The sequence below is a fragment of the Melopsittacus undulatus genome, chromosome 4 (genome assembly GCF_012275295.1).
Source record: "Melopsittacus undulatus isolate bMelUnd1 chromosome 4, bMelUnd1.mat.Z, whole genome shotgun sequence".
NCBI classification, from domain to species: domain Eukaryota; kingdom Metazoa; phylum Chordata; class Aves; order Psittaciformes; family Psittaculidae; genus Melopsittacus; species Melopsittacus undulatus.
The window spans coordinates 36,741,709-36,754,645 of NC_047530.1; the positions used below are offsets into that span (position 1 = coordinate 36,741,709).

The 12,937-nt window shown below is 55.1% G+C and overlaps 1 protein-coding gene across 1 annotated transcript; it reads right to left on the reverse strand.

Moving 5' to 3' along the window:
- On the reverse strand, positions 1–6,488 carry VRTN (vertebrae development associated). Its single transcript, XM_034062089.1, has 2 exons — positions 6,407–6,488; positions 1–2,952 (listed from the first exon to the last, which is right to left on the reverse strand). The coding sequence occupies exon 2, from the start codon at positions 2,949–2,951 to the stop codon at positions 927–929; it is 2,025 nt and encodes a 674-aa protein (XP_033917980.1). The 5' UTR covers position 2,952; positions 6,407–6,488; the 3' UTR covers positions 1–926.
- Positions 6,489–12,937: the final 6,449 nt, after the last annotated feature.

Consider the following 12,937-nt stretch of genomic DNA (forward strand, 5'->3'; position numbering starts at 1 on the left):
GTTTCTTACAAGTGAGATATATGCATCTAGCCTTGCTGCAAGGACACAACACACGTGCTCAGCTTGCAGCATGGTGAGGGGATGAAGGGACACTGGGTACACAAGGTTTGGTCTCTCTGTCTCCTCCCAGGCACCAGGGAGAAACCCTGAGAAAGTAAAACAGCTGGCAGCTGTGAGAAAGTGAAGGATTGTGTGAAAGGTTATTGCTACACGACCAGAAAGGCCAGGGGCAGCTTGTCCAGAGCCTGAAAAGGACATCAGCTCCTAGACTGGCATTCCCAGCAAAGAGACTTCAGTGGAGACACAGACTAGTCCCCTCCTCCATCAGCCTCTCCTCCTAGGGAAGATCAAGACAGCCAGAGGCAAGTATTCAAAGCCAGGAAGCCAAGGTGGCATTGCTACAGACCCCAGGTGAAGCTTTTTTTGTCCTTAGCTGGCTAGAACCTGGATCAAAGATGTTCCTCCCATAAAGCCAAGCACTTCCCACCCTTAGATGCAGCTGGGCCAGCACAGTTCTGCTCACTGAAGGAATGCTGGGCACCTCCACACTCATCCTACACATCCATATTACTCATTTAAACAAGTACCTGGGGCAGAGAGACCTTCACATCCTCTGCTTCAAGAGGACTAGCAGCATCCCATGACACTGGCACAGAACTGCCTCCCTTGCTCACCCTCTAAGGAAAGAGAGGACAACCCCCATTGCCCCTCTCCTTTGGGGCAGCTCAGTGCCTCCTCCTGTCTTTGGGAATGGGCACTGTGAGGAGGCTCCCATACCTGATTGAACCACACAGAAAAGAAAGCCAGAGACTAGGAACAAAACAAAACCAAACCGGAACAAAAGTTACAGCAGGGCCCTAGCCCCGGTGCCCTACCAAAGGCATGTCAACAGAAGAGCTGTGGCCAAGCCAGCTGGCAACTCGCATTCAGGCATCCACGAGCGTCAGCCCATCATGCAGAGCACGCTTCCACATGTAATAGGTGGAACGGGCTGTGAGTGGGAAGCGGGCACTGAACTCCTTGTAGGTGGGGAATGTCTTCGACTCAAAGCGCTGCTGCAGGAACAGCTTGGCCTGTGCCTTGAACTGGGCAGTGGCAATCACATCCATCACAAACATTCGGCTGTTGGCTCTCTCTGACATGGCATAGCCTGAAATGGTGTTGTATGGCATGGTCGGAGCTGACTTATCTAGGTGCTTGGTGGCTACCTCCATGTGGCACTGGGGCTTAAGGCCTGGCTCTGCTCTTGGAGGTGCCAGGGAAGGCACACTGTTCAACGGCTGCCCGGAGCTGGTCCAGGGCAGGTCATGCTGCCCAACAGCCTGGCAATTACTCTTCCAAAACCAGTAGGCTGTGGAGGAGAGAGATGGGTAGCGCAGGCGGTACTTGCAGAAGGGCAGCCGCCATTGCTGGACCTGCCTCCTGGCCACATCTCGCAGCTGCCTTCTCCAGGACAGAGAGGGCTTGAGCTGCAGGAGACTCCTGGGTGCTGGCCGGTCTCCATTCAGCCTCTTCCTAACAGGCACACTGCTGGGCTTCAACTGCAGGAATGGCTTTCCCATATCTAGTGGCTTCTGGTTATCCAAGGGAGACTGCGGAGGTTTGAAGTTGGGGTTCTCCTTGATGGCTTTTCTTCTCCAGTTGTAGTAAGTGGACCTGGAGATGCCAGGAAAGCTGCGCTTGAAGCACCGGTAAGGCACCAGAGTGTTCATGGAAATGCATTTCTCTAGATAGGATTTGGCTCCTTGCATGAAGATTCCTGCTTGGATGGGGTCTAGGGAAGGACTTGAGGATCTTAAGCTCCCCTGTGAATTTGCTAACTCATTCACATCAGCCTTTTTGGGGACATCCCTGTGAAGCTCCTGCAACACATGAGCCTCAGCCAGAGTGGAGGCATCACCATTGACCATGCTCTGCATCTCATGCTTCCAGGCGTAGTACGTGGATCGGGAGATTTCTGGAAACATTTGCCGGAAATGCTGGAGGGGGATTATATTGCCCTCCTGAAAGCAGGACTGGAGGAAGTGTTTAGCTGCAAACCTGGCAGCTGCTTTCTGACGGTGCTCACGAGACTGGCGCTTCCACCGGTAGAAGGTGCTCTTGGTAATGCTGTATCGGTCACGCAGGTTGGAGTAGGTGAGCTGAGGGTCACTGTTCAGCAGCTCAAGGGTCTTCATGGGCTGCACAGGAGGCTCTGGTGAAGGCACTGTGGGTTCTAGCTCTTCCAGGCCAACCACAGCTACAAAGTATTGTGCTTTGAAGACCTGCCGGGAGAGCTGCTGCCCTGACCACATGATGTGAAGTGTGGAGGTTCGCGGGCCACACTTCCTAGGTCGGATGAGCCGGTTGAAATAGGGCCGGATCTTCAAGTTGCTCATGGGGTAGATAGAGTAGATGTTACACTGCAGTACTGAGGCAAGGGCGTAGACGTGCCACATGTTGGCAAAAGTGCCAGGAAAACAGGTAGCTTTTATATCAGCATCAAAGATGGCCTCCAGGATGGCCATAGGGAGACTGGTCATCTCTGGGGTCTCCTCAGTGCAGAGGGAGTAGCGGGCAGCCTGCAGCATCACCTTGGAATCAATCATGCCATTCAAGTAGTATTGCTTGTGTAGCAGCATTTCCACCACCGTACGCACCTGCAGCTCCAGGCTGAGGCTGGGGTTCCCCCAGAGCAGCACACTGGCCGCTTCAAAGAGGTGGTTTCCCTCACCCTTGCAAACCAGGGGTAGCATGTTACTTGGGGCATCCTCAGGATAGAGGCTCCTGGCTACCCGGTCAACCTCCAGCTCCTCCTGAAAATGCCTCCCACAATAGCCAGGCAGGGAGAAAGATGACAGGGTTCTCTCCGCCTCCAGTGCCGCACTGGTGAGGCCCTCCAGTCCAAAGCATTCGGTAGCTTCCTGCAGCTCCTGCAGCACAGACTGCACCAGCTGGTGCCGCTTCATCATCCTGAAGGATGGCAAAAAAAGAAAGTCACCGGAGATGAAGACGGTGTAAGCTCCAGACCACTGGGACCTGGCTTCCAGGTCCCGCTCTTCTCCAAAGAACAGGGCAGGGAAAAGGGCAGAGGAAAGGCTGCTTCTCACCCCTCCACCCACACTCCCATAGACAAAGGAGGAAGCCTGGGTCCCTACAGGAAGACCTGGGACAGGGACATGGGCTCAGCTTGCTCTCCACTGACCTCCTGTGGGCAGCAGACAGCACACAGCTTCCAAAGACACTAGCTTAGGTGAAGGAGTGATTGCACCCATCGGGGTGGCAAGCCAGGTCACCTCCTACCCCTGCATACCTGGCTCTGCACCTCGCCTCACCCCTACACCTGTCCCTCCCACCAGTAGCTCCATCCCTTTTGTTTTCCTGTGCCGCTACCAGTACCCAGAGAGAAGAGTTTGTCACCTCTGCAGGAAGACACCCGTGACAGAGGAACAGTGCATGGGGGCACGGAGGGACCTGGCTCAAGGTGTTCAAGCCCAACAGAACAACGGACTAGGAGCTTGCCCCTTCCCTCAGAAAAGGACACCGCATCTGCCCCCACTGCATGCATCAAAAACTGCTGTCACAGAACCCAGGATGAGAGGAAGGGCCAGAGCCAGCCCAAACGCCATGACTGCTGCCTGAGCTGACACTGGATGCCACTTGCTGCTCAGCAGACGTACACCACCAGCCATGAAGAAACTGCACAAGGACAGCTTCTCCTAGACAAGGTACCAGGCAGGAGACAACCCAAAAGCACAGCTGGAGCATGAGCACTGGGTGCGTAGTTCAGAGGCTGCACGGAGCCCTCTTCCCTCCCTGAGCCCATCCCACTCCCGTCCTCCTTTTCTCCACATGCCAGTTCCCACTCAGGCAATCCAAAAGCTCAAATCTGCATCCCCCGCTTTGTCAGCTCTTTGACACCTACATGGGTCTGCCCCCACCGCTCCTAGAGCTTTCACAACAACGGCACAGTCCCTACCCCATGATCCAGCTCCAGCAGCACAATTCTCCTCAAGCACCCTTCCACCACCAGCCAGCCCAGTCTCTCCTCTTGAGCCCCTTTTCCCCAGGCACTACACTGCACTCAGTCAGGGAGCTCAGTCTCCTATGTTTTCTCCTAACATTTACACCCCAACACACAGGGCATCACTTTGCAGTCTACTCGATTCACATCCCATCTAGAGCCTACCTTCTTACAACACTTCACAGGTATCACTACGCACCCACAGCTCTGTGGAGAGATAGGCAGATGGCAGAGCCAGGCAGAAGAAGCAGCAGCAGCCCTGCAGTAAAGCAGATGGCCTGTCTGACCTCTCCCAGGTCTCAGACCTGCACTTTGCTGCAGATAAGGTTATTATTGCCATGGCATCTACGGCCCCTGGCCATGACCAAACAGCAAATTAAATGAGGTGCCACAAAATCACACGGCCACATCCAGGCTACTTCACCACAGGGAGTCTGTGCTGCTGCTGCTGCTGTCCCTTGCCTTTAATCAGGCCACAGCTACTCATCAGATCACCTCTCTTCCCATGCCCCAAACTGCTCCAAAGTCTCCTTCGTGTTGGAGGCCAGGGCCCTCTTACAGCTGTTCCCACAGCTGTGGAGCATCAGGTATCAGAGACAACAAACATAGCAGAATGGACACAGCTGTGATGCAGGGGAGATAAACCTGTCCTAAAATCCTGGTCTGAGCAAATACGAAGTTGTCACTTCAGGTCATGTCTGTATTGTTGTCTCTCGGGAGTTCACATAAATTTATAGAAGTTTATAGCAATTCTGACTAAGCCCATAGGAAGCAACATGTGCTAGAGGAGCTGAAGCAAAGGCATTCCTCAGGAAAGCTGCAGGGCTTGCAGAGCCCGAGTCCTCCTTCATGGCCTGCCAAACCCTTTTGGAGCCAGTCACCTCCCCCTGCAGCAGTCACTGACTCCCCGTTCAGTCCCTGCAGCCCAGTTGAGCACTGTGAAGGCAAGACAAGCTTTGCACAGGGAAGGGACAAGGAGCTGAGGTAGGCTAGGGAGCATCAACAGCTCTGGTCTTTACGACCTACTGGGCACTTCCCACCCCCTTGGGTGGGAGAGGGAGGGCAAGAGGGAAAGCTGGAGGCACAGGACTTAATCCTTTCTGCAGTGATAACTCCACAGCCTCAATGTCACCGCCTGCTCCTGCTGCCCAGAGCAACAACAGGGCCACAAAAGCAATCCTAAGGCAAAACCCACAGCTGAAACAGGAGAGATGAGCTCCTGGGGCAGGGTGAAGAGGGGCTTAGGTAAGCCAGAAACAGAAGTCAGCCCAACTGGGGACTTGAGATCACCACCAGATCAAACCCAGCAGCTCTCCACACAGAGGAGCTGCTGCAAAAGGGAACATTTTTTGCCTGCACACCCCCAGAAAAGCAGCTGAACACCACAGACAAGCACTCCTTAAACCGCCCCAGCACCAAAAGGTGAGCAGGGGAGCTTTTTCACTGCTGATAAAGGAGGTTTTACCTAACCTTGCTGCTTTTGCATTGTAACAGATAAGCAAACACTTGCAGATCACGTTCCCTCACCTAAACTGATGGTCTCGTGGCATCCAGTAGTGCAAGTTCCCCCAGCTGGAGCCAAAAATGCTCCCGCCAGCAGGAATCCAGGACACTTCAGCCCCAGCTGCAAGGGAAAGCTGCTACTTCACAGGAGCCCGAGTACCCATGTATCACAGACCAGCTGGGCTCGGTACCTCACTTACCAGCCCCAGCTGCTCGCTCAGGTCACCCCAACAGTAAAGGCTCTTACTTGAGAGGAGGAGGTGTGAGCCACCATAACCACACAACAGAAGCACTGAAGTAGCAGTCTTCAGGAGCTGTCTAAGCTAGAAATATCACCGTACCAGAAATCCCAGGGGGTTTCTGGTGGGTGAGCAGCACTGCCAGCCCAGGCAGCAGGAGAAGCCTGCTCCATCTGCCAACACCCACATCTCCACCAAGCCCAGACACGGGGGAACCCTCTCCTGGAGGGAGAAAAGCCACAAACCCTCCTTTAACCCGGGCCGAAACGCCGCAGCTCAGCCTCCTTCCGACCGTCTCTCGGGCAAGGCACGGGCAGCTCGAGGGCGAGCGGTGCCTGACAGCAGCCTCCAGACCCGTCCTCCCGGGAGGGCTCCCGCCGCTCACCCCGGGGCCGCTCACGCCTCTCCTGACCGCGGCCCCCTCCCCGGGACGGGCACAGCCCCGGGTGGGAGCACGGGCGGCCGCTCCCCTCTCCCGACAGGCAAACGGCGAACAGCCCCGGGCTGGGGGAGAGCTCTCCGGTGCCCAGGCAGCTGCTGACCAGGACCGAGGGCAGGGCGGGTCAGGGCGCCCGCCGGGGAAGGTGCCCTCCGCTGCGCGGCAGCCCACGGGGTCAGGGAGCCGCAGCCCCGACTGGCTCCGGCCCAGCCCCGCACTCACCTGGCTCCGCGGGTCGGGTCGCGCCCTGGGCCGCCCCGCACCTTTAAGGGCGGCGGCAGGAAGCGGCACGGAGCCGCCGCCGCCCCGGTGCCAGCCCCGCAGTGACCCTCGGGAGCGGACGGCCGCGTGCGGCGCCGGGCCGAGCCGGGCCGGGCCGCCCCTCCCCGCCTGCCCCCTTCCTCCCCTCCCCCGCCAGGAAGCGGGCCATCCCCGCGGCCCCGGCCCAGATGAAAGCCGAGCGGGCCGGGGGTCACTTCCAAAGCTAAAGTGATAATGGCCATTGTCCCGCCGCCGCCGCGCTTAAAGGGCCCGCCACCCTGCCCCGCTGCGCCCCGTGCTCCCCGGCATCCTGCAGCCCCACAGCATTCTCCTGCCCCATACCTGCCCGGGCCTGCAGTGACCGAGCCCACTGGGGCTGCGGGGTGGGGTCTGGGTGCCTGCTCGCGACACCTCTTGTGTCCCACGCAGGCAGGTCTCGAGTGGGTGCCACTGCAGTCCCCGGGGTTGGCACAGCCCGTGCCTGTGTCCACCCCCTTGCCTACTCGCTTCTGCCAAGGCCGTGGTCCTTCCTCCATGATGCTAGCTAGGAACTAAGTTAGCCTTTCCTCTGCCCTCTCTAACTGGTGCCCACCCTTTCCCTGGCAAGGTAAGGCTAGTGGGACTCACAAGCTTCTAGGGCTGACAAAACTCATCTGTGCTGCCCTTCAAAACCTTGTTTGTCTGTGAGAGGCACCCAAGTGAAAGCAGCTGGGCGGCCTGCTTTGACAGGCTTGAATTCGCCTGCCTATACCTAGGCCCTCTGTGGAAGAGCCTTCCACCCTGCTATCTCTGCCCCGCTGCCTTCCCAGCCTAATCTCAGGCCGAGATTCCCCGTCCTTAACTCCCGCTCATACAATGAGTTCATCCTGTCCCTCTATCATTACGTGAGGCTGTGCAACAAGCCCGCATGCCAGGCACCTCGCTCCAGCATCGCTGAACTGCCAATGCCAGCTCCACCCCACATCATCTTCACAAGTCCAGAACCCCTAGAGATTCGTCCAGGACCTGCCTCACCTCAAGCTACGTCACCCCCAAACGGGACTCTGAGAAGCCTATCTGCTCTTGGTTGTGAGAGCTGGGTGTGTTTTAATGACGGGGGCACAACTTGGTCAACAGGGAAGAGCTGGGCTCTTCACCGACTGGTCTCAGTACTTCACATTCCCTGTGTTGTGTAGCTCTGGTTGCAAACAGCATCTGGTTTCTTTTCCTCCACTTACCCTTAGGGACCAGTCTGAGACCCACCACAATCCCTCCACCCAGGGAGGGGCACAACGTAGCTCCTGATGTCAAAGATGGCAAGGGCTTCCTTCACTACATGCCACTACCTGTGGGGAACCTCAGTGTGGTACTCATTTCTGCTGCAGCATTTGGCATTGAGAGGGCAGGAGGACTCATGGAAACACCACATACAGGCTCCTTGTGCAATTCAGGGAGAAATCTTAACACGGACTTTTCACAGAGGGGAAATGCGTCCAGTTCTCTTTTCTGCTACCCTCCCTTCCATGTTAGTTTAGCAGCAAGCATCACAGCATACATCAAGGCACACTTTCCATTTTTCCTATCTCCCCCACAAGCACATACCCTGGAGCATTTTTTCCCACTTTTCTTCTTGCACATCTGAGACCAGGATCGAAGGGGGAGGCTGGGTGAGGAGGGTCTGACAGCATGATGGGCTCTCTGGAAGTTGTGGACTGGCTACTTTTGAGTCCTTCCTGCATCAGTTAGGAGACACCAGCCCAACTGACACTGAACTCCAGCCTTCGGTGCTCACAGGGGTCACTCTCACTGGACACAGAAAAGCTACAGTGCAAGGAAAAGAGACCTAAACCATCTCCCAGTGAGTTTTTTACCCCTTCAGGCAATCTTTGTATCTCCAACACCAGCTCCACTCTTGCTATCAATCTGGCCAGTCCTGGATCTTTTCCCCAGCAGGCTGGTGTACATATCCACAGCTGCTGAGCTCCCTTCTCATCCTTCATCCTTTTAACTTCTTTGGTTGCAAATGCAAAGTGGTGCTCACAGAGCAGTGAGACACTGGCAAATGCCGGAGTCAGCAGGGTCAGTGATTAACATAGGAGCTGGAAAACACACAAAGAGACAGCCTGGGTAGTTCTGTTATGCAGATGACTGCACACACCGGCTTCCAGCATATAAACAAGTAGTTAGCATTTTTATGTTCCTTGGAGGAGTTCAGTGGGGGACCAGAGTACTCCATGATTTGGTGCAGGATGCTTCAGCATGATTGTAGGCAATGGAGACCTTTGCAGTTTAGCTCTGGCTAGACTGCCTGTTGTGCTTTATCCTGCCTGCTGCAGCCCCATCCTCTCTCAGACAAGGCCCAGAGCAAAGGTACAGAGATGTGGGCTGCACATGGTCTCAGAGTACCATGTTTCCAGCCATGCTGGAAGGCAGGTTCTACTGCTCCAAGTCTGGGCACAGAGTCTTCTCCCAGATTAAGGGCAACCTGCATGCTCAGCAGATAAAACTCTCACTGGTTTGAACCTCGTGAGGAAAGGTGTCCCAAAGACAAGGTTCTGGGTTCTTGTATAAGATATGGCTTCCTCTAGCTCTGTCACTGGAATGTGACAATCCAGACAGTGCCACATGTGGAGACAACATTCAAACACTCAGTTATCCCCCCAGCAGGAAAACTCCCCAGTCCCACCTCCTTTCCCACCCAGGGGAGCTCCAGGAGTGGAAGGGATCAGAGCATCCTACTCACTGCAGCACTGTCCATGACTGGATCAGAAGAGACCATTCGGATAGGATGGAGTATGGCTGAAGTACCTGGGGCAGCCAAATACCATTCAAGACAGGTCAGGCTGTGGACTGGTCACCAAAACCACCTCTGGAAATGGAACTGATTGAGCCAAACCATTCTATGATCCATAATCATGGTCTATAATTGACATTTCATTCCTCTAAAGCCATTGCTGGTGCCCTGGCTTCTGTTTTTGCTATCTTTCTCTCTCCAGAGCACTGAGAGTCCAAATCCAGGCACTGTCACCCCTCTGGGGAATCGGGGGAGCTGGGATTGCTGAGGGGCTGACAGGACAGAGCATGGAGACTTCCAGGAAGGTTCTAAGTGCCTGCTGTCTTGGCTGGGTTTCTCCCTTGTGTCTTGCATTGCTCCACGAGGAAAGAGCAATGAGTAGAGCTTGCAGCCTGAGTTGGCAACAGAAACAGGGTTGCTGCAGCTGCAGTCTGCCCACCAATGTTTGGGAAAAGGAAGGTCAAGTTGTTCTGGTGTGACTGTGCCCAACAGGGACATGGAAAACACGGACTTTGCCTCAATTTTTGTAGTAACTTGTTCAAAATGAGTGACCTAAGTCTCGTTTTGTCTGGTACTTCTCATCCCCACCCCTGAAACCATCTCTGACCCCACTGCCTTACGCCTGTGCTGAAGCCCTGGAAGGGATGCTTAGATAGACAGACTACTGAGCTCTACCGGAAGGTCCTGTGAGGCACCCTCCTGCCTGTGCATGCCCCGGAATCATGCTGGCCACCAGCAGACAGACGATTTTGTTCAGTTCTGCTCACATCACTCTGAGAAGGAGACTGACAAACTACAGGGAGTTTTCAGCCAGGCTCAGCGGAGCTGGAGTGATTGAATTATAGGAGATGATGCAAGGAGTAAAATCTATTTAGTGGCACTGAAGTGAGAACTGGTGGGCAGGGACATCCAAGTCCATCACCCTCAGCAAGTGAGAGCAGTTGACAGAGGTGACTTCAGCTGTGTGACAGGGAGGACAGAGGAATGGCACAAAATAACTAAGAATGTGGCCTGAACTTTAGGACAGTTTGGTGGCAAGGCCCAGAGAGGAGTTTAATTTCTCAACGAAAATGGGGAGCTGGCCAGACCACTAGGTCCCATGTTGGACAAGATATCGGAGGTTCCTAAGACTCTTCCACACTGTCACCCTCTTACTCTGCAATGACTCAAAGAGGTCATTCCTTTTCCTCCAGCACCCCTTAGTGCCACCTCCTTCCCATTCTGTAAAGAACACCCAGGGCCCCCATTGCAGTTCTCTCTGTGACTTAAGATCCCTCCCGGTGGGGCCAAGGGACCTCAGTGCTGTCCCCCTGTCCCTCTCATAATGGTGGCTGCCTCCCAGTTCATCTCAGAATAGAATAGTTAGGGTTGGAAATGACCTTAAGATAATCTAGTTCCAACCTGGGTGATGATCAGGACTGACCAGTGTAACGCACAGGAGGGCCAGGTCTGCTCGTCCCCTGCCCTGGGGTAGTGGAGTGTGACAGTAGATCCCATCTCCAACTCTCCTCTGCTCGGCTCAGCGCTCTTTCCCTATTTGGCTTCTGTCCAGCTGGGTTCACTCTTCCTTCTGGCTCTGTGAGATTGGAGGGATGGTTTGAACTTGGTGTTGGCACTGTACCCTTGCTCCCCAAGGCTCCCTAATGTTCCCAGGCACACGGGTGGGAATTAAATGGGAAGCATCTGGTGCAGTACCACAGCGCCAGGCAAGGACCAGGAGTGCTGGCCACGTTCTGGGGTCCTGCCCATAGGTGGGAGAGGTGGGTGAGAGCTGGGAACTGCGGGAGATTCAAAGTCAAGATCAAAGCGTTTCCCTCTGAAGCCCTAACACTCTCCTTCCCTCCCACTTGCACATGAAAGCACTCTGCCCTCAGCAGGCTCTCTGCTGGGGACGGTGGGTGGAGGAGGGGGCTTCTTTCCCTCTCGCTTTTCCTGTGTCACTAATAACTCTTCCCAGCGGTGAAGTGGTGAAAAACCTTCCCCCCCTCCTCCCCCCCCTCCTGCTCCTTGCCCAGATCCAAAGGGCCTGGAGTCGCTTCAATGACAGTGAGTTCATGGCAGACCTGGCTTCTTTGGGGTGTCACCAGTTGATGCCAGCACCAGGGACATGCAGTGAGCAAAGCCTTTGAAGTGTACAGTAGAAAGACAGTGTGAGAAGCAAGCACGAGGAAGGAGGATTGAAAAGAAAGAGCAGTTTGGCCCACAGGAGGGGGAAAGACTAATTAAGGCCCAGAGCTTGGAAGAGGAAAAGGCAGAATCATTAAGATATCACAGCAGGAGGTGGTGGTTCGGCTCCATGGAGGTTTAAGCCACACTGAGCCTGGCCTCTGCTGTTCAATCCCTCTTGGTTCTCCATTCCCACCCTCCACTTTGGGGTGGCACAAGAGTGTTGAGGTCTCTGTCAGTCAGTTCAGATTGCTGGTCCAGCTGAAAATGAGTTGGTTTAGATCATACCCTAATACAAACAGAGCTGAAACTCAGGATGGGAGTGTCCATTACCCCTTCCTTACTGACAATCCAAGAGTGGGGTAAAGCTTGCAGGTGATCCCAAACTGAAGAAGGCGCAAGATACAATAAGGACAGGCATGTATGAGCAGTCTGGAGATTGGAAGCATGGGCAGGAAACGGCAGATTCAGTTTTGGAAAGCCCGGGAAGGTGACACTCGTCTGTAAGTGCTTCATTACACAACATCACAGAGAGCCAGCAGCATTAAGAAAGAGCCAGGATGGGAAACCCGAGGGAAAGCAAGCTGCAGAGTCAAGGCTGCAGTTCTGTGTTTCTTTCGGTGGTTACGGCAACTGCTGCTTGTTTCAGAGAGCACCCAGGGCCAGTGATCCCCACAGACATGAGATGATGGGTTTGCCAGGCTGTTGCCTACATTCCAGCTGGAGGCCAGCGGGTAAAGAGGGACCACAGGGAAATGGATGCACAGGGGGAGAGGGACCTGCGGGAGGCAGGAGCTGGGAGGATCCGGATGGGGCTTTCCCCACCGGTCCCGGACAGGGGGAAAACGCATGGGGCAGCAGGCAGGGGAGGATGTGGGATGGAGTGTTTCACACCTAGCAAGCCGTAGCAGATGGGCTGGGGTTAAGCGCCCCGAGGAATTAACTTGCACTGCCACAGAGCCGGGATTTAGCAAGCCATTCCCTGCTCTCTCCTCCCTGGATCCACTGCAGCCTGTTCCGTGATGGGTTAGCAAAGAAAAGGTGGTTTCTCTTGGGTCTGTAGCTAGTCCGGGAGCTGAGATATGGCCCTGCAGTGTAAACAGAGCCATAAACCCCTGCTCAAGCTGTGATTCCCCAGTCCTTCCCCAAGCCCTGCCCCCAGGCACACTGAAACGGCCACGGAGTTTTCAGGAGGAGAAACGTGAGAAGGAGAGCCGGAGTGCTGTAAAAGATGTAAATGCTCCTGTGCGAGAGCGGCTCCGAGTGTCTAGGGCGCAGTTTCGGCGGGGGGATGGAGAGGCACCCAAGAGGCACTTCTCTTTTGTTCTTGATCTTGGCTGCTTTAGGAGGGGTCCCAGGAATAATCCTGGAGCTGACTCACTGAAGGGAGCTCATGTGCTTTTCTCAGGTGGTGATTGTAGGGGGACAGGGACAGGACAGTGGGGAGGGAGGAGGAAGAAGGGTTTGGGAGAGACAGTTGTGGCCACCTCATCTGTGTTGTATCCCCCGGCTCCCCCGGTGCTGGAAAGCCATCTCATCAGCAGGGAAGGAAG

What these genes read in the sequence shown, in the direction of transcription:
- VRTN (XM_034062089.1), bottom strand. Translation starts at nt 2,951, where the DNA reads ATGATGAAGCGGCACCAGCTGGTGCAGTCTGTGCTGCAGGAGCTGCAG.